The sequence below is a fragment of the Symphalangus syndactylus genome, chromosome 2 (assembly GCF_028878055.3).
Source record: "Symphalangus syndactylus isolate Jambi chromosome 2, NHGRI_mSymSyn1-v2.1_pri, whole genome shotgun sequence".
NCBI lineage: Eukaryota > Metazoa > Chordata > Mammalia > Primates > Hylobatidae > Symphalangus > Symphalangus syndactylus.
In genome coordinates this window covers 12,722,847-12,747,493 of record NC_072424.2, presented here as the reverse complement: position 1 = coordinate 12,747,493, position 24,647 = coordinate 12,722,847, and the positions used below count along the sequence as shown (strand labels likewise).

The following is a 24,647-nucleotide window of genomic DNA, read 5'->3' as shown; positions in this document are numbered from 1 at the left end:
ACAGAGCCCCACACCAAGAAAAGGGCTGCCCACACCTCACAGAGCCATGTTAGTGGACATTTCTCCACTCTGCAAGCCTTCCTGCGCAGTGGAGGCCAGTGCAGACCATCCTCTGCCCAGAACAGCTGCATCCTAAATGACCCCTCAGAGAGCCCTCCAGATGGCCGCCTCTCCCACAGGTCCCTGCAATCACATAAAAAACACTCACTGCAGCCAAGATGCACAAAGCACGGTACCGATTTCATCCTCAGGTTTTTCCAAAACAAATCATAAATCCACACCAATTATGTCCAATCAGCTTTATGGATAAAGAAGCCTGAGACTCTCCAACAGGAGAGCTTGAGTTTCCCTTCTCACTCTTGTGCTGGGTGTCCTTTTCCTACCTCCAGACCATCACAAGGATACCTGTAATGTAGACGAGGCCAGTCCTTTTGCCCAATGTTGACAGACAAGAGGAAGATTCCAGGGAGAAATGCCACAGCAGCAAATGAATATGAATGATGCTTTTCCACTTTGTGCTTATAAAATGGCTTTTGTACCAGAATCTCAAAGCTCTCCAGAAAGCAAGGCTTTGAATTGGACTTTCATGAGTGGTGGGAGCTTCCCAAGTCATTTGTGATAAGAAAGAACAAAAGTCCAGGCACTTTTAAAATGCAATATTCTTGCCTTCTGGGTAGTAAACAAAGTGTGCAGATGGATAATGACATCCGTGGATTCTGGCTCCACTTCCTAGAGAGAAAAAAGACATGTAAATAAATATGTAAAAAATTGTCATATGTGGATGACACCCTTGGTTCATCCAGTAGTTACCATTCTGCCCAACATTCACAAGCAATGGATTCTATTACTGGGTCCCTTGTGACTGCATTACACTGAGAAAGTAAAATATGTTTCTCTTCAATGCCTGGGGGAAGATAAATGTTATAGAAATGTTTAGTAAAAAGATCCAGTCAGTGGCTTTGACACTTGATGCTTTTGCACTAAACAATGCTGTCCTTTTGTTCTCTCCACTGGAAGCCTCCTTGTAAATGTTTAATAGCTAAATGATTCACCAGGGTCTGCAAAGGTCAGGCCCTTAACTGGAAAGGCAGAGAACTCACAAGCAGTCTCTATCAGATTGATTGGAAGGTTCATTTGAGAATTCTTTCCTTATCCTTAGCTTAAGGTGCACATGCAGCATGAATAACTGCCTGGGCTCCAGCCACCGACATGCCTGAAGAGCAGACATTAGTGACTTTGAAATTCTTCCTAGGATTCATTTAGGGTATTAATCAGCTTCAGAGGAAAACTCACGAAGACTCTAAGAACAATTCTGTTGCAAAAGTGATACCTAGCAGAGACAGTCTACCCTTGCAGTCACTTGCATTATATCTCAAAAGTCAATGCTAAGAGTTTGCAAAAGAATTTGAGTTCATCAGGTGTCTAGAAAATAATAAATTCCTTCAAATGCAGTCGAAATAGTTTCAATAACTTCAAATACACTGCCTGTTATGAATCTACAGAGCAGCAATTAAATAATTCAGTTAATGATTAAATGTCAGATAGCTATAACCAAGGGTGTCTTGCTATTACACTGAAAAATTGCATATTAAGATTTTGTTGGGGTGCAGAAAATGATTCCCCAAAATATAGTGCTTTGGCATGAGAAGTACTTTGAAAATTGAAAGGTTTTAGAAATAAATCTTAGACCCAAGCTCTCTTTCTGACTTTCCTTACCTCCTTGTTTCTCTGATCCTCTTTCTAAAAGCACCTGGAGGGACTGGACTGACTCTCTGGAATTTTCTTATCTAACAGAGCTTCTTTTCAAAAAAAAAAAAAAAAGGGCAATTGTCTTAAGACCCCCCCATCTTTAGGAATCTCATCAAATGACCAGGAAAGAAAAGAGACGGAGTTGTCACTATACCCAGATAGACTACTCATCTATTCTCGAGGGCAGGTCTGACAACCTTTGTGCAAGGTAACGTTTCACTCCTCACCTTCCCAACACCTCCCCCAGAGCTCAGAGGAACTTTTGTCATTTACTCCTACACACCTCATCCCTGCCTTCCCTATGAAGAGAGGGTAAACAGGCATCTGGACCCTGCTGGGTTATTGGCCATTACTCTTCTGCAATTCCCCATGGTATGCATATTAAAATAAACGCATGCCTTTTCTCCTGTTGCTCTGCCTTTTTCAGTTCATTTTCAGCAAATCTTCAGAGGGTGAAAGGGGAAGCTTTTCTTCTTTGTCCCTACATTTTGCATTGTCTTATACCTTGACATTTTTCTACTCTTGTCAAGTTAAACTGTAAAGCAAAATATAGATCACTAGCTAATCATTTGTGAGTTAAAAAGTAGCTAGCATTTGGTTTGGGGTACCACAGTGTGTCTAATATAGTCTTTTTAGAAGCAATGATCTATAAACATTTTTTATCATTCACCATTTCCGGTTGAGTAAAGTGACTCACAGTTGTAGTCCTACCTATTCAGGAGGCTGAGGCAGGAGGATCACTTAAGCCCAGGAAGGAGTTCAAGTCCAGCCTGGGCACTCTCTAAAAATATTTTTAAAAAATTCTGAACATGCAACCCCCCAATATATATTTATTTGTAAATGATATACTGTCACTAATACATTGAAATTAAACAAGTAGAAAACAATGTAACATTTTAATTTATTGAGTGCAAATTAGTTCTATTTTCATTAATAGTTTTTAAAAGAGCAAAATGGCTGAAAAGGCTTCTTTTATTTTTGAGCATCTTTGTTGAAAACTTTGTGGCATAACAGTTTGAGGTCTCCTTCCAAGTCAAGTTTATTTTAAAATGTGGTTTTAATGGCTGTCATCACTTAAAATATCTCAAAAGATAAGCAAGCCTACTTGAAAAAATTACACGGTCTCAGGGTTTACTAAATCAAACTGCTCATTTCAGTTGTATGCAAAAATCATGCACAGGTTTTAACTGAAATTTAATTAGTTAAATTTCCATCTTCTTTGAAGTCCATCAGTCTTTTTCTTAACAAACCAATTAAACACTATCAAGGAATAACTCAGAGATTTTTAGTTAGTTGTTTTATATGCAATTTGTTTACTTGTACAAGAAGAAAGGTCAATAGACTGTTGTCATGGAACAAAATTAAGAACAGGATGTGTAACAGATAGGAGAGAGAAAAACCTGCTGGCAGCCTGGGAATCGTGAATCTTGCAGGCATATTTTTGGGGTAAACAAATCAGTTGGCGGCTGATAAAGAGATCAGTCTGGGCGTTCTGGGTAGGGCAACTAGTATCAAAGAAAACAATTAAGTGTGGACAGATTTTTCGAACCCCCTGACGGTGTGGCTGAGGAGCACGAGGCTTGCTGCCTCTGGACGAGCTCTGCTGGCTCTCTTCCCTTCGCACGCCTTAAGTAAGCCAGAACTGTGCCACTGTCCTCCTTAGAATTCCTCAATATATTTAAAACTCAACCTCTCCATTTGGAAGATTTCTAAAAGAGGTTAGGAATTTCAGTTTCTAAGATAAGTGTGCAGATATGAGTTTTTATAAGCAATATACATCATTTTTAGAGACAAAAATCACATAATGTTGGAAAGATTTCCAAACATCTACTTTCAAAAATGCTCTCCATAAGATTCTTTTGAAAACCAAATAATGGCCGGGCGTGGTGGCTCATGCCTGTAATCCCAGCACTTTGGGAGGCTGAGGTGGGTAGATCACCTGAGGTCAGGAGTTCGAGACCAGCCTGGCCAACACGGTGAAACCCCGTCTCTACTAAAAATATAAAAAATTAGCCAGGCGTGGTGGCAGGCACCTGCAATCCCAGCTACTCAGGAGGCTGAGGCAGCAGAATTGCTTGAACCCAGGAGGTAGGGGTTGCAGTGAGCCGAGATAGCGCCACTGCACTCCAGCCTGGGCAACAAGAGCAAAACTCTGTCTCAAAAAAAAAAAAAAAACAAACAAACAAACAAATACTTTCCCACTCGTTAAAACATCACCTTTGTTTTGAAGAAACAGATTGAGTCTGTTTGTTTTTGTGAAACTTTCTCCTGGGTATCATCCTAATGACAGCTACATGTCATCACAGATGAGAAAATGTAGAATACTCCTTATAAAAGAAAATATAGTAACCCATTTTCAAGCTTGACAGTTCTTTTGAATGCTTTACCACTGATGATTTGTGATCTCTGTGTGGTACAAGATTTTCAAGGTCACTCCTTGCTGTGGTCTGGATATATATACGTCCCCACCAAACTCATGTTGAAATGTGATCTCATTGTGGTAGTGTTGGGGGTTGGGGCCTAATGGGAGGAGTTCAGGTCATGAGGGCTCTGTCCTCTTGGGTGGCTTGGTGCTGTTCTCATGGCAGTGAGTTCTTGCTCTGGCAAGACTGGATTAGTTCTCTCAGGAATTGGTTAGTTCCTGCAAGAGTGGGTTATTATCAAGTCAGAACGCCCACCTGGTTTTGCCTCTCTTCACGTGTCCATTTACCCATTGATCTTCTCTGCCATATTATGATGCAGCCTGAAACCTCTCACCAGAAGCTAGAGCCATGTGCTTGAACTTCCCAGCCTGCAGAACCATGAACTAAATCAACCTTTTTTAAAAATAAATTACCCAGTCTTAGGTATTCTGTTATCATGATGCAAAACAGACGAAGACATCCCTCATCACAAAACTCTGAAAAGATTCTGCAAAAGGCCTTGTTTTTTCACCAAATTTAGCCTTGTGAATGGCATCCAACAGCCTATCCAAGCCACCATATATGCCAGTGGTAGACTGCATAATGGTCACAGATAACCAACATCCCTCCTTAGGGTCCAGTCTCCCCTGCTGCATGTATGCCTAGTTTGGCTATGTGATTTATTTGGCCAAAAAACGGTGAATGGCAGTGATGTTTGCCACTTCTGGCCAAAAGCTTTTGGAGCTAGTCTGCAATGCACCAATCTCTTTTTGTCTCTCTGCTACTGCAAATGGCAATGCTCCAGATTGAGGCTGCTTCATCAGATGGGACATACGCTAAATATTTGGGACATTCTCATCCTAAAAATTTTTTTACTGTTTATCTGAAATTCAAATTTAACTTTGCATCCTGTTCTCTGGCTAACCCAGTTGTGAGCCACTGACACTTCAGGATCATTTGTTTTGTCAGCAGAACCCAATCTTATCTGACTAGCTCACCATGGCCCAAGGAAGGGCACCTGTGTCAATCTGTATATTACATATTAGTAAAGCTTAATTTTGCCCTTACTTTTCATATTAAAAAAGAAAGTTAGTCTTCCTGCACCTCAGGGGACTGTCTTTGGAGACCACTGTCCAAAGGTGTAGTCTACAGGGCAAGGTTGTCAGAAACTTAACAATTGCACTAAAAATGTAGACTAATCAGCACTACCCCAGAGATACTAGATTCTGGAGGTGGCTGGAGGATCTGTTTGCTTAACAAGTTCCTCAGGTGATTATGAGATAACTTCAAATTCCACTGGCCTATGTCTACTGTTTGACTTTTTAGAAAGCTAAGTAAGTAGGAGAGCTGGGTACTAGTCCTAACTTTGTATGATGTTCAACAAGTCGATCCTATTCTCCTTTCTGGACTGCACTGCTCTGCAGCAAGAGATTGGCTCAGACAACCTCAAATCTTTCTTTCAGCTCTAAAAGTCCAGGATCAGGAGCCAGAAATTCAGAACCTTCTAAGGTCCAGAAAGTAAACAAATGAGGCTGGTTAGGGGTAAGACATTAGGTTGTGGAAGGGCCCAGGGCAAACTGAAAAGCATATTCCCCAAATGGTCCCGGTGTTTAGAAGGTTTTCAAGTTTGTCATGCTCTGCCAGTGGGGCTAGATAAGAACCATGAGTACCCTGGGCACTTGTACTTTTGGCAGGAGCCCCAACCACATTTGCCTTACTTACAATTGTCTTGCTGTAAAAGTTTTGGAGACTATACAAGTAACTACATGAATTTACAAATGACTGAGATTTCTCAGAAATCACTGCATGCTGGGAGGATTTTTGCTAACTGAGAAAGTCTAATCTACAAATTGTTATAGAATGGAACAAACTGAATGTCAATACTAACTTTAATAATTAATGACATTGACATTGCAGTATTTTGGAGCTACTTCATCAAACATTTTTAGCTTTGATTTTGCAGATTAAAAAAATATTTTGGAGCCAACAACATTGTTTTTATGTCTCAAACATTTTGATAAGCATTTTTAAAGCCTGTCAACCCCAGTCATTTCCCCTCCGTTGCCTAAGGGCTGAAACAGTTCTGTCGCTGGTGCTGTGCCTGGTGTCAGTGATCAGACGGGACACCAGCCTTTGAGGAGCTCACAGTCGGGGAGGGAGGCAGATACAAACAGGTAATTTTTCTATAATGTGACAAGTGCAGGATAAAGCAATACAAGCAACTGGAACAAAGGAAGGAACCCTGAGGGGTAAGGAGGCAGAGGTGTCAGGAGAGAAGTCAGGTGAGGAAGGAAAAGGTATTTTAGGCAGAGGAAAGTACCAGGAAACGTGGAGCTATGGAACAAGTAGCTGGAGCAGCAGACAAGCACGCTGCTCATTCATTCAAGAAACTCTTAATAGCTAGAGCATCAGGCACTGAAGAGGCACGTAAACACGTGAGAGCCATGGGTAGTTACAAGAGCCAGGATAACTACACAGACAAGGCAGAGCAGGCCACGGATGATGGGGTACATCCCAAGTGGGGCCCTGGGGCAGGAGGACAGAGATGGAGGAAACAGGTAGACACTGGTACAATATAAAAATGAAAATCAATTCGTGTCTGAAAACTTGAAATTCTATGAGTAATGACTTATCCTCCATGTTTTCCCACAAAATATTTCAACCTCCTATATTAAAAACAGTGACAATAACTTTTTAAAAAACACTACACCATGTAAAAGTGGGTTTTTTTTCCCACTTATTTTTAAAATTTTTCCTGACCACTATGAGCTCCAGCAGCATGTAAAAGTGTTTGACTAGGGAAAAAGAAAAAATTAATAAGCCCTTAGAGCAAGAGGCATATACAAATTTTATGTAACCCAGATGTGCCCAATTGCTCCAGCCCCCAGGGATCATGCTCCTTTACTAACTAAATTATAGTACTGTAATCCTGGTCCTGTGTGTGGCTGCTGGAGACCCAGCCCCGACTCAGGCTTTCCTCCACAGTCAGTCCCAAGGTCCCTGGTCACCCTCAGAGCTCCCATTATCCTCTGTGTGCTACCAACCTCTTTTTCTGTGCTGACTTCCTGGTTCTGTTTCATTCTTTGTCTTTTCACGAGCTATTTCCAGCACATTTTCCCACTAAGCATCATCAACATGTGTCTAGGCACTCACTTGTCAAGACGCATGCCAAATATTTGAATCCTGAGAAAAGAATCACTGCTATTTCTTTCTTACAAAGATAGAATTACACAATAAAACAACTGAATTTAAAGATTATCACAAGCTGAATTATGTATGTGTGTAAAAGCTTAACAAAATTACATATTATAATAATCAGAAATAAAAATAGGAAAAGAAAATATTAAAGAATAAATTTTAAATCACTTCATTTTACGGCTCAGAGATCTGTTTTTGTGGACACAGAGACAGAGATGGAGACGTTTTTAAAATTAAGATCATATTGCACATTGGCTTTTTTTTTTTGAGACGGAGTCTCGCTCTGTTGCCCAGGCTGGAGTGCAGTGGCTCGATGTCGGCTCACTGCCAGCTCCGCCTCCTGGGTTCATGCCATTCTCTCGCCTCAGGCTCCCGAGTAGCTGGGACTACAGGTGCCCGCCACCACACCCGGCTAATTTTGTTTTTGAATTTTTAGTAGAGACCGGGTTTCACCGTGTTAGCCATCTCCTGCTCGTGATCTCCTGACCTCGTGATCCACCCGCCTCGGCCTGCCAAAGTGCTGGGATTACAGGCGTGAGCCACTGCGCTAGGCCGCACATTGGCTTTGTAAAATTTCACTTATCACTTAACATTATATGATATGCAATTTAAATGGTCTTAAATATTCTTGAAAAACAAGCTTATGGTTGCACAGGGTTTATTATGTACCAAAACTAGATTTGACTATCCTCCTCCTAGTGTTAGATATTATGTTCAACTTTTCACCATAAAAAACAATGCATAACTTGCAAAAACCAAAAAAGAATTATTGGCTGCAACATTCAAACAAAATGATAAAAAACAAAATCAATACATGTTGAAGTAAATGTCTACAAAATACACTATTATATCAAATTCACTGTTTAATTTAATTCATTATTATTTTTTTAAGACAGAGTCTCACTATCGCCCAGGCTGGAGTGCAGTGTTGCCATCACAGCTCACTGCAACCTCTGCCTCCCAGGTTCAAGCGATTCTCCTGCCTCAGCCTCTCTAGTAGCTGGGATTACAGGCGCCCACCACCACACCTGGCTAATTTTTGTATTTTTAGTAGAGATGGGGTTTCACCCTGTTGGTCAGGCTGGTCTCGACCTCCTGACCTCGGGCGATCTGCCCACCTCGGCCTCCCAAAGTGCAGGGATTACAGGTGTGAGCCACCGCGCCCGGCCTGTTAAATTTAATTCATAAAATTGTTTTGTTACATTTGAAAGCAGTTTGTGAGTTGAATGCTTGCTCATCAGGAGCATTCCTGAAAACAGACAGGACAGTGAGTTATCAGAGCCAAACGTGAACTACAAATTGAGACAGCCAAACTGCAAGAGCCAAGTTAATTTTAAAAAACACTTTCTGTATCTTACGGCACAACTAAACACTTACTACAAAACATGTATTGTATAACGGATGTGGCTGCGTTTGACAGTTTGAGATGATATTGAGGAGTGGGAAAGAGAGCCTGGACCTTCAAAGCTCGCAAACGGCCCGGGCTATTTCTCCACCTCCTCGCTACTCAAAGCGCTGGCATCGTTTCCTGGGAGCCTGTGAGAAATGCCGAGTCTCAGGCCCGTCCAGAGCGCCCGAATGGAAACCTAGGCGTTACGAGGCCCCAGGTGCAGCGTCTCACGGGTCCTGCACCACCTGGGACGCCCCGCGAGCAGCGGGCATGCTGGGCCCCCAGGAGCCTCCGAAAGCCACCCATTCCCTAAACGGGGAGGGCCTCCTTCGCGCGTCCCAGCGCCCTCCCCGGAAGCCCCGCCGCTCCCACACCCAGGATGGGGCCACATGGGCACTAAGAGGCGGGCAGGAGCGCCCAGTCTTGAGATGGCTGGCTAGCCTTTTCAGTCCGGGCCCTCGGGGTGCCCGTGTGAAAAGAGGTGACACTGAAGCCTAGGGAAGAAGTGCTAACCTCTCACTAATTCACGTAACGGGAGCCGCCAGTAGCGCTGACGGCTGCACCTCCCCTCCCACGCGGAGACTACCTGCAGGCTCGGACGACCCCCAGAACTGTTTGCCTACAAAGACATGCAGGAGGCGGAGCCTGAACGTCAGATACTGTGAGCGGCGTGCAGAGGGCGGAGCCTAGGAGTCAGATACCGCGAGAAGTAGTCTCCCGAAGAGGTTCCGACGAGCGCAGGCGCACTACAATTCCCGCCCTGGCCGCGAAGGTGGCACTCGCAGCGGGAGGCGGGGCCGGGCCTATGGGACAAAGATCGCGAGATTTAATAGCGAGTCACAGCTACTTCTTCCTGGCAAAGACCGGAAGTGCGGTCCGCGGAGCGTCTCTGGCGCTTGCCCTGTTTTGGGCCCGGGTTGCTGTTGCTGCTCCTCCGCTCCTCCTTCGTATCGCCTGCCCTGGATCGAAGTGATGGGGGATGCCAAGGAGGCCGGAGCCGAGGGTCCGCCGGCCGGGGCCGCCGCTCGAGGAGGGCTCAGCCTCCTGTCCCAGGGAGAATCCGAGGAATCTTCTGCACCGGTGAGTCCTCCGCGGAGGGGGACCTGCCAGGGATGCGGGAGCCGAGGACCCGCTCCACCGGGGAGGGATGCCACGGTTCCCGGCAGATTCTGGAGGCTTCTCCATGTTTCCCTGACACCCCCAAAACAGCGAATGGAAGTCCATGTTCCATTCGGCAGGTATTCGTATTAAAAGCGGTTCTAGTAGCTGACAGGTGAGTTAGATACGATCTCTGCTCTCAAGGAGGGTACATGTAAATATGTCGTTCCAAAACGTGGCACAGTTGTGCACAGCAGGAGTGAAGAAACGGTGCCAGGTAGTGACTCGCCGAGAATGAGACCGAACTAATTCACAAAAGTTGTAAAATGTTTGCCATGCAGAAAAGGGACTGCGTGAAAGGTTAGAATATTGAACCCAGACACCGAACTTGCTTTGGGAGTGTGCAAGTGCAGGCTGTGAGGAACGAACCCCCAATGCCTTGCTATGAAGTTAGAGACTCAAGAGTATTTGAATCATGCATGCATGCATGAACCGATGCATCCATTACTAAATATTTGCATTAAAACAGAAAGCCCAAATGTTCTACCAGACTATTTTATGAATGATGTGTTATTAAAATTAAAATACATCTTTGGCCGGGCGCGGTGGCTCACGCCTGTAATCCTAGCACTTTGGGAGGCCGAGGTGGGTGGATCACCTGAGGTCGGGAAGTTCGAGACCAACCTGGCCAACATGGCAAAACCCCGTCTCTACTACGAATACAAAAATTAGCCGGACGTGGTAGTGCACGCCTGTAATTCCATCTACTAGGGAGGCTGAGGCAGGAGAATGGCTTGAACCCCAGAAGCCGAGGTTGCAGTGAGCCATGATTGCTCCACTGCACTCCAGCCTGGGCAACAAAGCGAGACTACATCTCAAAAAAAAAAAAGAAGAATCTAAATACATCTTTAATACTGAAAATAGGCTTTACTAAAGTTTGCATTTAGTTAACGTGATACCATTGAGTCTCCTTGGTTTCTGCTTCTCCACTTTATATGAATAAATTTTAAAAGGTAGAGTGGGTGGTCCATTTTCTAGCTGATAACCATAACCATCATACTCCTTGATTCATCTTTTTTCTTTGAAGTGGTGTAAAAGAACTAAGTAAATGTTACCATTTATGCTCAAATTTGTTAAGTGCTGTTAGTAATGTGGCATACATTCCTTGTGAAGCCTGGTGTGACAGGTTCTTGTTTTCTTTTTATAAAGGTGAGATTTTTCGTTCCTAGTAATTTTCATTAAAGTTTCACCCAATATGTTAATTAGGGATCAGCTTTATTTCTTGGAGGCAATGAAGTGAAGAGCCGAGCTGTGGTGAAATACTCTTCTGCCCCTCCTCGAACAGCATTTGCACGCCTTGAAGAGAAAACAGACTTGAAACTCCCACCTGCCAACTGGTTACGAGAGAGTGCCAAACTAGGGCCAGCAGGAACTACTATTCTTGGCAACAGCAAGAAAAGCAAGCCATTTTCAAGGTAAATATTAATCAGTGGCATTATTACCTGCCCCTCCACCCTCACTTAAAACTCTTATTTGCTTTTAAATTCAGTTTGTAATGCCCATTAACTTGTCGAGATTTCTCTTCAGAGAAAGATCACATTTGATTTTCAAAGGCTTTTTATTCTGATAATAGATGATGTTACAACGTGAAGATGTACATACAATATCAATTGCATATGCTTCTTTCAAGTCTACATCATGTTATTAGCAAAGATGAGTTTTGACTGCCAAAGTTCAATCAGCCTTTTTATTTTAGCCAATTTGCATACCTTTTGACTATGTGAATACAAAGGATCAGCTTGGTGCATGAGGAGGAAAACCTTGAACATTGCTTCATCTTTCCTGTGGAGTTTTTCATTAAATGGTGGCAGGTTGATCTGGAAAAGCCAGATTTAAAAACCCACCATGTTGGGTGACCTACACCTTGACTTTGACACCAGAACTGATGGTATTCAAAGTTGAGAGAGTGGCCTGAGGTCCTATAGAGAAAAATGTATTCATGTCCATATTGTAGGCCATTTAATGTGTGGGGTTCTCTTTTCTTCTTCCCCCTTCTCAGCAACTGAATCTAAAATATTTCCATGTAACTTGTAGCAAGAGGCACAAATACACTAATACTTTATGAGCTGGTGGTTTGGAAATTATCCTAAAGCCTCAGAAAATAAAAGTTATATTTGCAAAAATGCTGTTTGTTTGTAGCATCATTTATAGGAGCAAAAAGTTGGGAATAACCCAAATATCATTTTTTCAAAGAATGGCTTAATCAGTTATGATTTATCAACATAATTAAATGTTGTGAGGAAATTTGAATAATTATATTGACTCTATACAAATGCTGTGGCAAGTATTTCATATGCTTATCTCATTTAATTCTCACAACAACTCTTTGAGATAGGCGCTGTTAATTATATTGCACCTGAGAAAACGGAAGCTGAGAAGGGCTAAATAATTTGGCTCAAGCATACAGTAAATCACAAAGCATGCTTTGCCGTTAGGCAGTCCTTGGTAAGTGTCCTGACTCTGCCATTTAGTAGTTGGCATATGGTGATGTCGGGTACCTTTCAGGCTTGTAGACTATAGATGTGCTTCAGGTGGTACGTGGCATCAGTTGGCTGCTCAATTAACATTTTTTTTAATTTCCTTTTTGTGGCTGAATTGGCGTCAGGTGCATTTTTTTCACGTATATTTTTTAAGAGGTATTGTATATCACTAGAAACACAATCTCAGAAAGTAAAATCTTGATAAATGTTTCTGTTTCTGTTTTTTCTTATCTCTCCACCTAAAAAGAATAAAGTTTTGAACTGACTGTTTTCCCTTGGAGACTTTGGGTTTTGTGATTACAAAAATAAAAAATAATTGTTTTTATTCTAAATATTTCCTACTGGATGCTTCTAATGATTATTACCATGTTTTATCAAATCTAAGATGCCATTGACTTTAAGACACACCATTATTTTAGTACCACTAAGAAGAAAAAACTTGCCAACTGTGATGGTGATACACATCCTGGTTTCAGAGTTGTTAAAATGTGGAAAATGTGTATCCTAGAAGCAATGAGCTACAGTATTGTTATTAAGCTCTACTTGCATGATAATGAGCATGACCTTATAACCTGTGTCCTTTTTTCTCTTTGGTAGCTTTGGCATGGCATATGACTTTATTGATTCAGTGGGAAATGATGTGGATGTAGTCTCTGACTCTGAAGTAAGTGTTATTTGTCGCTTAATGTAATTTTGGGAGTGTTTTGTGATCAGTGTTCTATATCATCCTGTGTTTTGCATGATATAAATGTGCAAGTCTTGAGAAATTAGTGATGAAATAAGATAAAACTTATCTGATTATTGAATATATTTTTTGTTATTAAAGTATCATTGTTTACCACATTTTTATTTAAAGAGGAAGGAATAATCAATCCCCAAACACTGGCAGTGGTAATAATATACTGATGGTTATATTTTAATGATAGTAATTGAAACTGATTATAGCGTTTGGGATTATTCTGTATATGTTACCAGTTGAATTACAAATGATATTTCTAGTAAAATCTGTTGATCTTTAATGGCTTTGATCTGATATGCTAAAAGCCTGGGTCAGCATGACAGTGTGACGTATACATCCTTAACTTTAAGAAATCCTATCATGTAAAAATAAATGTTTGACCGTCACTAACATAGTGTGACTGTTAAAGTGTACGTGATTCTGGTTTGAAAGCTCTGTCCTCCCTGTGTTTGCATGTAGCTGTTTGTTTAAAGTTCTGTTTGTATAACCTTAAGGAAATAAGGTTTATTATGCTTTAAAATGAATGAAGCTAAAATTTAAAAGATGCCAAATCACACTAAAACAGTCTTTCTAAACTATTTTTTCTCTTAATTTTTTTAAGAACATAAAAAAACTCCTGAAAATTCCCTACAGCAAGTCGCACGTGAGCATGGCAGTGCACCGCATAGGAAGGACTCTCTTACTAGATGAGCTAGATATTCAAGAACTCTTTATGAGGTCGTCTCAGGTAATGCTTTTGTGAAAAAATCCAACAAAACATTAACAGCTTAAGAGCACTAGAAATAGGATTTTGTTTCAGAGAATGGCCAAAGTGGAAATGTAGTTGAGTACTTCAACAATCGAGAAATTGAAAGTTTCACTGAAGACAGAAAAGCTTGAATGAAGAAAAAAGAAGAGAATGAGAATGGTGAAGAAAATTATTTTATTGATTCCCACAGCCAGATTCTTTCTTACAAGAAAAAAGATGAAGCCAATGAAGAAAGTTGTGAAAAAATCTGTGAAATTTAAGGGACTAGTTTAATATTTTTAAAAATCCTTTAATGTCTCCCTTAAACAGATTCTCATGAAACATGGCTACTGGAAAATGTGAAAAATATTAGAAGCTGTTCCTATGAATAAATACAGTCATGTGCCCATAATGACGTTTCAGTCAGCGATGGACTGCGTAAACCGGTGGTCCCATAAGATTGTAATATACTGTATTTTTACTGTATTTTCAATGTTTAGATACACAAATACTTCAGTACAGTCACATGTACAGATTTGTAGCCTGGGAGCAATAGGCTATACCATATGACCTAGGTACGGAGTACGCTGTACCATCCAGGTTTCTATAAGTAACGCTGTGATGTTCACACCAGGACAAAACCACCTAATGATGCGCTTCTCAGAATATATCCCCATTGTTAAATGACACATGGCTGTAGTTATTAGAATTAATTGATGCTCTTTAGCCTAGATTCTCAAATTGTATGTTGGTAAGGACTTTTTTCCCCACATGTTGAGAATGGATACTTTTGAAAAACATAATAACATTGTTGCAGTTTCTCAAGGACTACCCTCTATATCTGTACTTTTCTTGGGCTGGCAAGAAATAGTTCATGGTCAGTCTTTAAAGAATATTACTACAGTGCTTTGATAAAGAAAATTAAGTTATGGCGATTTAAATGACATTTAAAATAAGTGTTTTTTTCCTTTGAAAAGACCACCATTTAGTTCATCATGTGAGTATGAGCCTAGGCACTGGGATGTGACAGTGAACAAATGACAGGCCTTGCTTCTTAGCAGTTCGTTGTCTGGGGTTATAAACACATACACAGATCATTTCAATATAGTGTGCAAAGTGGGACCTACTCCAGCTGCTAAGGAACATGTTATAGAGAAGACTCACCTCTCCAAGCCTGGCTTAGGAGTAGGAAGACGGGTTTCTTTTAGGAAACAAAAAACAAAGGTGATATGAATTGACCCAGAAAGATACGTTTTTAATGAGTATGTGTTTATGAAACTGTATTCAAAAAACAGGAGCCTCTTCTGTAAGCTAGTACTAGGTAACATTGTTTCGGCTATGTGTGTTGTATTAATAATATGTATCTCATGTTATCCAGACTGGTGACTGGACATGGTTGAAAGAGTTTTATCAAAGACTAATTGATCAGAAGTGGCAGAGAAAGAAAAAGAGCAAAGAGCACTGGTATCAAAAGGCAATTCTTTCCAAGTTTTTATATTACAGGTACTTGGCTACTTATTTATCTCTAACTAGAAAAAAGGAATTCTGATCTAAAATTTAGTGTGAAGCTTATACAAGTAATAATTTAAGTTTTGCCCCTGTGATACTGTTAACATTTGTTTCATATTTCTTTTTTACAAGATGTATGCTTAATTACAGATTGTAGTTTTTATAAACGGGTAGACTGTTGCATAAAGTTAACTTTAGTAACAGAGATCCTTTTTTATTTCTGATTTGGCCAGTATCAATGGTGATGGAGCCGCTCAGCCTGTCTCATCCACCACAGAACAGCAGGAATCGTCTAGTTCAGATCAGACAAATGATTCGGAAGGGGCTTCATGGCCCGCTCCCTTCGAAATGCCTTCTTCAGTTTCTGAAGATCCCAGTGCTTCCAGTCAGGTTAGTACTTAAATGCTAATTCTAGAAACTCCCATAGGAAGACAAAGCCTTTTTTAACATCTCATTAAAAAAAAAAAAAAAGATGAACAGGACTAAGAAATATTCTGTCAGCTTATGGAATGGGGGAAAAAAGGCTTCTATCAATTTATGGAATGGGAGAAATACTTTTTAGTTTTTCACAATAGAATTTATAAGAGCTATTATAAGTGGGTAGATCAGGTTTTTTTTATTAAATCGAAATATTTTATAATAGTTGATATGTTTATTAATACTGATTATCTCCTTTAAGTTATGAGTATTATATAGAGATATAGTATATTTTAACTATAAATACTATAGTTAGTTATTTTTAACTATAAATACTATTTTAACTATAAATACCTGTTAATATTTGATAGACATTTCCTATCAAATATTGAGACTCAGAGGCCCATTTGTAATTTAAGTTCTAACCTTTTTACCATAACTTTTAGTCAGATTGTTAGGCCTAAAATATCCCTTTAAGATTTTCCGGATAAAATTCCTGAAACTTAGTCCACATTCATGTTATAAAACTTTTAGAAAAGAGAATGGACCGGGTTGTCCATTTTATCTCTTACATCCTTGTTTCTTCTTAATGCTTGTTTATTTTTGTACTTACTATATCTATCAAAGAATAAAACTATAGATATAAATTGTGACATGTCTATTTTCAGGAAAATAGATTGATAAATAGATCATAAGATCTGTGACTTGATAAATTACGTCTTCCCTCTTGCTGTGTGTTCCCACATATTGAGCACTATTCAACCACATTGTTTCAATCTTCACAAATTACAGGGAGCAGATACATTTAACTCGATTTCAGTAGGTTTAAAATAGAGAAAGCATCTCATAAAACCCCATAATGAATTTAAATTTTTTTCAAAAGTGAGAAAAACGTAAGGAAAAGGAAGTAATTAATATGCAAGTCACATAGTGGTAACAACCAAGAAGTAGGGAAGTTGTATGATTCAGAAGGGAGAAAAGACTACATAATACAAATACTGCCCTCCTATTACCCATGTCACCCATCTCCCAGTGTTATCCTGTCTTCACCTTGTTTAGGAATTACCGTGAAAACTCTTGGAGACTTGGGAATCTGTAGGCTTGCGTGTGGAGGAAGCAAACTGGCATTTATTGAATAGCTCTTATGCCATGTACTTTGATGTGTATGTTTGTACAAGTTTTTTTTTTCATTCTTGGAGCTGCATATTGTACAAATAAGTAAACTAAAGCTCATCAAAAGATGTTTCACATGGTCATACAGCTGGCGGAACTCTCAGGCTAGGGCTTAAACCCAGATCTTTCTGCCTGCAGAGGCTTGTTCCCCCAGCAGTACTCCACTGTGTACGTGTACTCCACACACGGCAAGGCCCTACTGACAGTCAGATCGTCATAGTAGTGGTGTACCCCTAGGCACAGCTAGCCTGCCGTAAGAGTCTCTTACAGAGTACTTTTCTTATATTGCCTAAATTTCAGCTTTAGAGATTTGTTTATATTTGCAAGCTATCTCTGCACAAATTCTTGTTCCAAAAACTAAAACTGCTGGCTTGAGGCCTTTGTTAAGCAGTTATAGAGGTTAAATAGGTGACTGTGGGATGGTCTTATAGCCAGACATTATTGAGAACATTGTAACCTAGAGCTCATACTCTTACTAAAGCAACTGCCTGGCAAACTGTGTTTTGAGAATCGGTTCATGAGTTGATAACTTATCTGCATAAACAAATAATAAAATAAAAAAGAGTTTAAAGTTCTCTTAGGACTCCTGAGGGAGAGGACAAGGCACAATAGAAGTGCTAGAGAGCCACCTGTGCTTGTAGTCACACACGCTTCCCAGGCAGGTGCCAAGCCTACTGGCACACACAGATGACAAGTAAGACAGATGTTTGTGGAATAAGCAACACACGCATGCCTGTCTTGGGTTCTGTTGAGGCAATGACATTAAAAGCTTAAAGTAGTATTTCTTAATGGCAGTACTACTTTCCTAATGATTGGAAAATTGAGTGGTAGGCTGAGTTTACCCAGTGTCAAAGGGTCCGAGTGTATTCCAAAATGTATTCCAGGCCGGGCGCAGTGGCTTACGCCTGTAATCCCAGCACTTTGGGAGGCCGAGGTGGGTGGATCACTTGAGGCCAGGAGTTAGAGACCAGCCTGGCCAACATGGCAAAACCCCATCTCTATTTAAAAAAAAAAAAAAAAATAGCCGGACATGGTGGCACACGCCTGTAATCCCAGCTACTCGGGAGGCTGAGGTAGGAGAATTGCTTGAACCCGGGAGGCGGAGGTTGCAGTGAGCTGAGATTGCGTCACTGCACTCTGGCCTGGGCAACTCTGTCTTAAAAAAAAAAAAAAAGTATTCCAGAGAATATCTTAAGAACAAAAGGTGTTCTGAGATTAAATACATTTGGGAAACATTGGTTTTTACAAAGGTAAAGTAGATTTTTCTATTGCAGGATTGCTTATTATATATTTATTGTTTTAATATCAATAAATATTGTTACTCCACAGAAGTGAGTACATGGTAAACATCATCTTTCAAACCTGACTCTGGAAAATTTTCATTCAGTTTCCCAGGAACTAGTGTTCTGTGAAACACTCATCAGGAAATGCTAAACTGGAGACTGTTAAGATAATGAGTATCTCAAACTGTGGCTAAGTAAGATTTCTTAGGGTTCTTTTTTTTAAGAGACAGAGTCTCACTATGTTGTCCAGGCTGAATTCGAACTCCTGGGCTCAAGCAGTCCTCCCCTGTCGACCTCCCAGATAGCTTGGACTACAAGCACGTGCCATCGTGCCTGGCCAGTTTCTCAGGAATTTTTAAATTCAATATAGATGGAGTAGGCTGAAAGAGCAGTGGTAATCAGATGCACCAAAAAAGAGAAAAATGAAAAGCTTTGAAAGTTTGGAATAATCTTTAATCTATCTCACTTGAGTAAGATCTAAATGTGATTCGCTTCTTATGGTAGCTATGATCATTAGCCAAAGCAAGCCACCCAATGAGGAGTGTTATTATTTGTATTGGCCTAATTCACAATGGTAGATTTGAAGTGTGTGCTTTGAATGTTTAGGTGATACTCTCAAAAGTGGGTCAATTTTAAGAAATGTTGACAGCAGAATCACTCCTTATCCTTGCACTTTTCACAGGGAAGTGAGCCTCTTCAACCCTCATACATAGTGGGGCATGTGGCCTCAGCCCCCAAAGAACAAAACCTGATTACTTTATTCAATGACGGGGAGCACAGTCAGGTATGCTTTCCATGGTGTCCAAGGTGACAGCAAATCCCCAGTCTACTTCGTCATTTCAAAACTAGTCTTAAGTCGAAATTGATAGGGAAAAAATCCACTTGATCCTGAAATTGCCTTCTAAGCATCTTTGTGATCTTAGCTCTGGGGCCTGACTTTGTCTTCTTTGTCTCTTCCTTTTTCTAGTCTTTTTATGGATCATGGGGGGAAATTACAGATTGACTGTTTATTATAATCCTCCCTGTTTTAAATCACAGGGTCTTAAAAATGATTTTGTTCGGAATATTCTATGGACATTTGAAGATATCCATATGTTGGTCGGCTCCAACATGCCCATATTTGGAGGAGGCAGATACCCAGCAGTCAGCTTACGTCTCAGGTAAACCAACATCGTACCCCTCCTCAAGCTTATGGTATTTAAATTCTTCCTTTAGAATCAGTGTTCCATCAGACTGAGGTTGCAGTGAGCCAAGATCGTGCTACTGCACTCCAGCCTAGGTGAAAGAGCAAGACTCTTCTCAAAAAAGAAAGAATCAGTGTTCCATCTATTTGGGCATCTTCCTCTTTCTCTAGGTTTTTTCACCTCCCTCCTTCCCCTGCCAGTTGAAATGGCCACATTAAGGAAGGAGCTACTGTCAGCAGATGCTGAAAGGCAGGCCTATAGCTGAGTCTTCATTCCAGACCTCATTGAATAGAGCCAGAGGTTTGTTGGACTGGCCTAGTCTTAGGTCTGAATCTACAACTTGTGAGAATATTCAAGAGAGTTTATTTAATTAGTTAGAGAGCTTCCTACTAACTACTTGTGAGCATTTTTCTTAATGCTCCATGTGTATTTGTTGACATTAGCCAATGTGAATTCTAACTTAAGCATGGTCTTGTATGGTATTCAGTCTTTCTTCAAGTTGTGTGTGAGGAGCAGGCAGTGGGCTCACAGTCCTTTCCTATCATATCGTCTTCTATTCTTACTGAAAACTTACCAATATCAGTTAGAAGTACAAGCAAGCTTTTGGAAAGATGTTAAATATAGCACAACCACTGAGCTGCATGTGCATATCTTATCAGAAAAGAAAGCATAGATGGCATTTTCTATCTAGAGAGGACAGCTTAAAATACTTAAATGGTGAAATAACTTTCAGATGATTCATTAAGGAACATCTTAATTAAACCAAATAACACTAGAAATGTATATTTTTAGGGATAACAACAAACCAATTAATGTGCTAACTGGAATTGACTATTGGTTGGACAACTTGATATGCAATGTACCAGAGCTTGTGATGTGTTTTCATGTAAATGGAATTGTACAGGTAAGATACAGTGTAATTTTTCTGATCTCTCGAATGCAAATTGGTACAGAGAGTTCCTCACCAAAGTCTTTAGGCCCTAAAGTACTAAGGTGCGTTTTTGCCAGGGAAGATAGCTGTGAATAAACTGAATTTGAGTGTACATTTAAGTTGGTGATAACAGAATTCTAGATGTTATAGAAGTATAATTTTACAGGTAATTTGGAGGAAGTTCATAAATATATGAAAACCTGCATTTGTAGCCATAGAACTCTAATTTTAATGCCAAGCACTCATTAATAATTAACTGAAAGTGTCTGTACAATGGAGGCGTTTCTTCGTTATGCAAATATCTACTCAGTACATGCGAAGTTTTAGGGAAAGATGTTGTAAAAATTGCGTATGGTAGATAGCTTATATAGCAAATTCTTATTGAGCATATTCTGTTTAGAAGACACGTATCCCCACTATAAGTGTTGGGGGAAGCCAGGCTTGTTGGCTTATTCCTGTAATCCCAAGCTACTCAGGAGACTGAGGCAGGAGGATCACTTGAAGCCGAGAGTTCAAGACCAACCTGGGCAACATAGTGAGACCCTAATTGTAGGAAAAAACGCACACACTTAGTTGGGCATGGTGGTACGTGTCTGTAGTCCCAGCTACTTGGGGGGTTGAAGCAGGAGGATCACTTGAGCCCAGGAGTTTGAGGCTGCAGTGAGCTATGATCGTGCCACTGCACTCCGGTATGAGTGACAGAGCAAGACCCTGTCTCAAAAAAGTAAAAAATTGAGAATTTAAACAATAAACAATTGTTGAAGGAAAACAAAGAATAAGCTTGGTTGTTACTCAGAAAGAAATAATCTAATGGGAAATAATATGCAGAGAGAACAGTAGGAGGCAGATAAGAATTAGAAGTGTAATACACAGAAGTCTAGATCATCAGAGAAGGGGATGAGCACTTCCATTCAGGTCTGGAGGAAAGACTTTGTGGAAGAAGGGACATCTTAACTGAATCCTGAATGATAGCTAGTATCTCAAAAAATAAGAGCTGGATTTTAAAAGTCTAGTGTAAATACATGAAAGGATTGACAATAAATCCAGCTAGGGAACACAGGATTTATGTAGCAGAATAGCTGCAAGAAAGGTTGGGAAAGTCATGGTCAAATGATGGAGATCTTAAATGTTGAGCTAAGGAGTATGGACTTGGTTCAGTTGGTAATCTGGAATCAGAGAAGGCTTTGCATCTAGGAGGGGAAATTTGTTGTGTTAGAATATTAATTTAGAGACAGCATATAGGACAGACAAGGAGGACTTAGAGGCAAGAAAACCGGAGGCATTGTACCATTTTGCAGATAGTATAATATACTTTCCACTAGAGAGGAGCTATTAAGAATCAACAATGGTAAGAATAGATAGCATTTATTGAGTGCTTATTTTATCCAAGCACTTTGCTGAATGCTTTTAAATGCTTTACCTTATTTGATCTTCTTAGCTACCTCACATGCTGTTGTTCCTATTTGATGGAAAGAGAGACTGAGGATCAAGGAGCTCAAGTGAGTTGCCCAGGGTCACCTTAGTAGTGAGTGGCTGTGCCAGTCTTTGTGCCTCTCTCTGGCTGAGGACATGCTTTGAACCATTATATTCCAACCCAGTGATTCTTAACCTGTGCATCAGAATCACTTGTGGTCTCTGAAAAAATGCACTTGCTTGGGCCCCCAGTGTTCTAGTATCAGTAGGATGTGTACTTCTACCTTTTCTGAAAGTCTGCTATATGATTCTGGTTTGCAGTCTTGATGGAAAACCACTGTTAGACCATCTCCCTAAATGGCAACATTTAGTGAGAGGCTGGGGTGGGAGTGGTGAGCAAGAGAAAAGAGAGAGGCAGATAAAGCGTTACGAAGGCGGAGGGGAAGAGGAGTCAAAGGAGATTCCAGGGTTTAGGGACTAGCATAATGGTGGTGCCATTTAGTGAGATAAGGATGTTGAATTGGTTTAGACAGGAAAGGTAATATGTTTTTGTCACGTGTTCAGTTTGAGGAAAGTATAAAAATGTCTAGTGAGCATTTCGAAGTTGCAGCCATTAGAGAAATAAATTGAAGCATCATTTGCCTAGATACTGTCAGATTTCGTCACCAGAGGAATCTATTAAAATCAGACATTGGAGCCTCTCCCCATAGGGGTAAAAATGGAACGGCATTTAGAGAGAGAGAAGGAGAACAAGAACAGCACAGATTAAAATACGGGAAAGGAGCGTTTTAAGGAAGGAAATAACATTGGGGACTTCAGATGAACAAAGTGGGGTGAAAATCAACCTCAGACGATTGTGTTTGGTCTTACATTCCAGTTGATTTGAAGTTTCTAGTTTTAGAGTACTTCAGAAAATGTGGTAGGAGATGTTTAGGAAAGTGTGCACAGAAGACAAGAAAAATGCAAAGGCACTTTTTAAATAGTGGTAGTAATGTCCATGAAGCCTTTACTCTTAGTACCACCTCCATTCCCCCCTGCTCCATCCCTATAAAGTAATAAAGTCCATAGATGAAGGGAAGAGAAGTGTCTACTGGAAAAGTGTCCTAAATGATTCTCTCTCCTTGACTCACTGACTCTAGTTTCTAGCAAAATAAAGGCCAGAAATACGTGTGTTTTAAAATCTTGCTGGGTAAAGCCTTCCTTCATTTACCATCTTCCCAGTTGAAAACCATTAAAGTGGAGTAAAAGTATTCGGTATGATTTGTTCCATGTTAGAACAGAAATAAGATTATGCCTAAATCTGAGGTTCTAAATCTGGTAGTGATTCTCCATTGAAATTACTCCAACAGTGAACTGCCCTTGCTGATGGGGTGGATGAGATTCCTTTGGGAGGTTGGAGCAGAAAAAAGATTAAAAACCACTGGTTTAAACACTTTCATGCTACACAGGTCTCTGTTTGCAGGACTTCTGCATTTGGTTGCTTTTTAAAAAGAAAGGTGTTGTTTCCTTGGGTTTTCTCTTAAACTGCTTTCCATCTGTCTGTGTTTTACAGAAATATGAAATGATAAAGACAGAAGAAATTCCCAATTTGGAAAATTCTAATTTTTCTACTAAAGTCATAAAAGACATTGCACAGAATATTTTATCATTTTTGAAATCTAATTGTACCAAAGAAGGACATACCTATTGGCTCTTTAAAGGTAAGCTATTAATACTTCTTGAGTGAACAGTAATTGATTTGGGTAACTGCTGTAAAATGAGGCTTATTTATTTTTCTTTCCAGCAAGTGGCAGTGATATAGTGAAGCTCTATGACCTCACTACTCTTTGTGAAGAAACTGAAGACAAATACCAAAATCCGTTCACAATGCCGGTGGCCATTCTCTTGTACAAGTGAGTGCTTTAAGAATTTAAGATGAAGAAGTAGCCTATTATATAAAGTTTTAAAACATACAGCCACAGTATCCAAACCAAGGCTTTTAAATGCTTTTAGGTTTTCATAGTAGGGGGAGAAATACATATACACATTGTACCAAATATTACTCAGCTTTCTTACGCCACCATAGTATAAATGTTTTGGGGGTGGTGGGTAAAGTGTAAAGTTTAGTATTTTGTTGTTTCTTACAGCTGTTTGTTGGAAAGAAGCAGGAGCACTCCTAGACTTGAGTCTTGCAAACAATGATGAATGGGCAGTAAAGTTGATATAAACTCTTTTTTTAGGGTCGCTTGCAACATGATGGTGAAGAAGAATCAAAATAAGAAACACTATGGAACTATTAGAACATTGCTTCTTAATTGTCTGAAATTATTGGACAAAAGCAGGCATCCTCAAGTAAGATTAACATTTATGTATTCTCTAAAACAATTCTAGCATTCTAATAGGGAATTGTTACCTTAGACAGTAAAGCCTCCTGATTCATATTCCGTAACTGCCCTATTCAGTGTGGTAGCCATTAGCACATGTGACTGTTGATCACTTAAAATGTGCGTTGTCTGAATTGACATGTGCTGTAAGTGTAAAATACACACTGAATTTTGAAGATAGGGCGTCTGTACATATTACATGTTGAAATGCAATATTATATATATTGGATTAAATATATTTAAGTTGATTTCACAGATTCTACTTTTAAAATGTAGCTACTAGAAAATTAAAAATTTCTGTATGTGACTCATGTTACATTTCTCTTAGACAGCACTGCTCAATAAATTTAGAACTCATGTAATTCTCACAGTAGTGCCCTTAGTTCTTTGTTTTGTCGCTATTAGACCTTGTTACCACTTTGTTAATATAAATAGGGTTCACATTCCACACTTCAGGATATTAAAGCATCTCTTAAATAAAGGCCAGTAAAATTTGTTTTAAAGAGAAGGGGAAAAAGTATCTTTTAAAAT

At 40.0% G+C, this 24,647-nt stretch overlaps 1 protein-coding gene and 1 long non-coding RNA gene across 3 annotated transcripts in view; one reads left to right on the top strand and one right to left on the bottom strand.

The window, feature by feature from the left end:
- LOC129464622 (uncharacterized) overlaps positions 1-24,647 on the bottom strand; it is a 52,053-nt gene that overhangs the window by 6,930 nt on the left and 20,476 nt on the right. The window contains exons 4-5 of the long non-coding RNA XR_010115469.1: positions 7,196-7,334; positions 406-729 (exon numbers count right to left, since the gene is read on the bottom strand). This is a non-coding gene — a long non-coding RNA (uncharacterized lncRNA). The remainder of the gene's footprint in view (positions 1-405; positions 730-7,195; positions 7,335-24,647) is intronic.
- EDRF1 (erythroid differentiation regulatory factor 1) overlaps positions 9,150-24,647 on the top strand; it is a 47,976-nt gene continuing 32,478 nt past the window's right edge. Inside the window, exons 1-12 of one of the 2 annotated variants that reach the window (XM_055245728.2) lie at positions 9,150-9,819; positions 11,104-11,312; positions 12,975-13,041; positions 13,718-13,843; positions 15,222-15,346; positions 15,586-15,742; positions 18,908-19,009; positions 19,264-19,385; positions 20,202-20,313; positions 23,306-23,453; positions 23,537-23,645; positions 23,973-24,084. In XM_055245728.2, coding sequence (XP_055101703.1) covers positions 9,712-9,819; positions 11,104-11,312; positions 12,975-13,041; positions 13,718-13,843; positions 15,222-15,346; positions 15,586-15,742; positions 18,908-19,009; positions 19,264-19,385; positions 20,202-20,313; positions 23,306-23,453; positions 23,537-23,645; positions 23,973-24,084 — 1,497 coding nt within the window. In that variant the 5' untranslated portion in view covers positions 9,150-9,711. The remainder of the gene's footprint in view (positions 9,820-11,103; positions 11,313-12,974; positions 13,042-13,717; positions 13,844-15,221; positions 15,347-15,585; positions 15,743-18,907; positions 19,010-19,263; positions 19,386-20,201; positions 20,314-23,305; positions 23,454-23,536; positions 23,646-23,972; positions 24,085-24,647) is intronic. The other variant, XM_055245738.2, reaches the window with a different exon arrangement.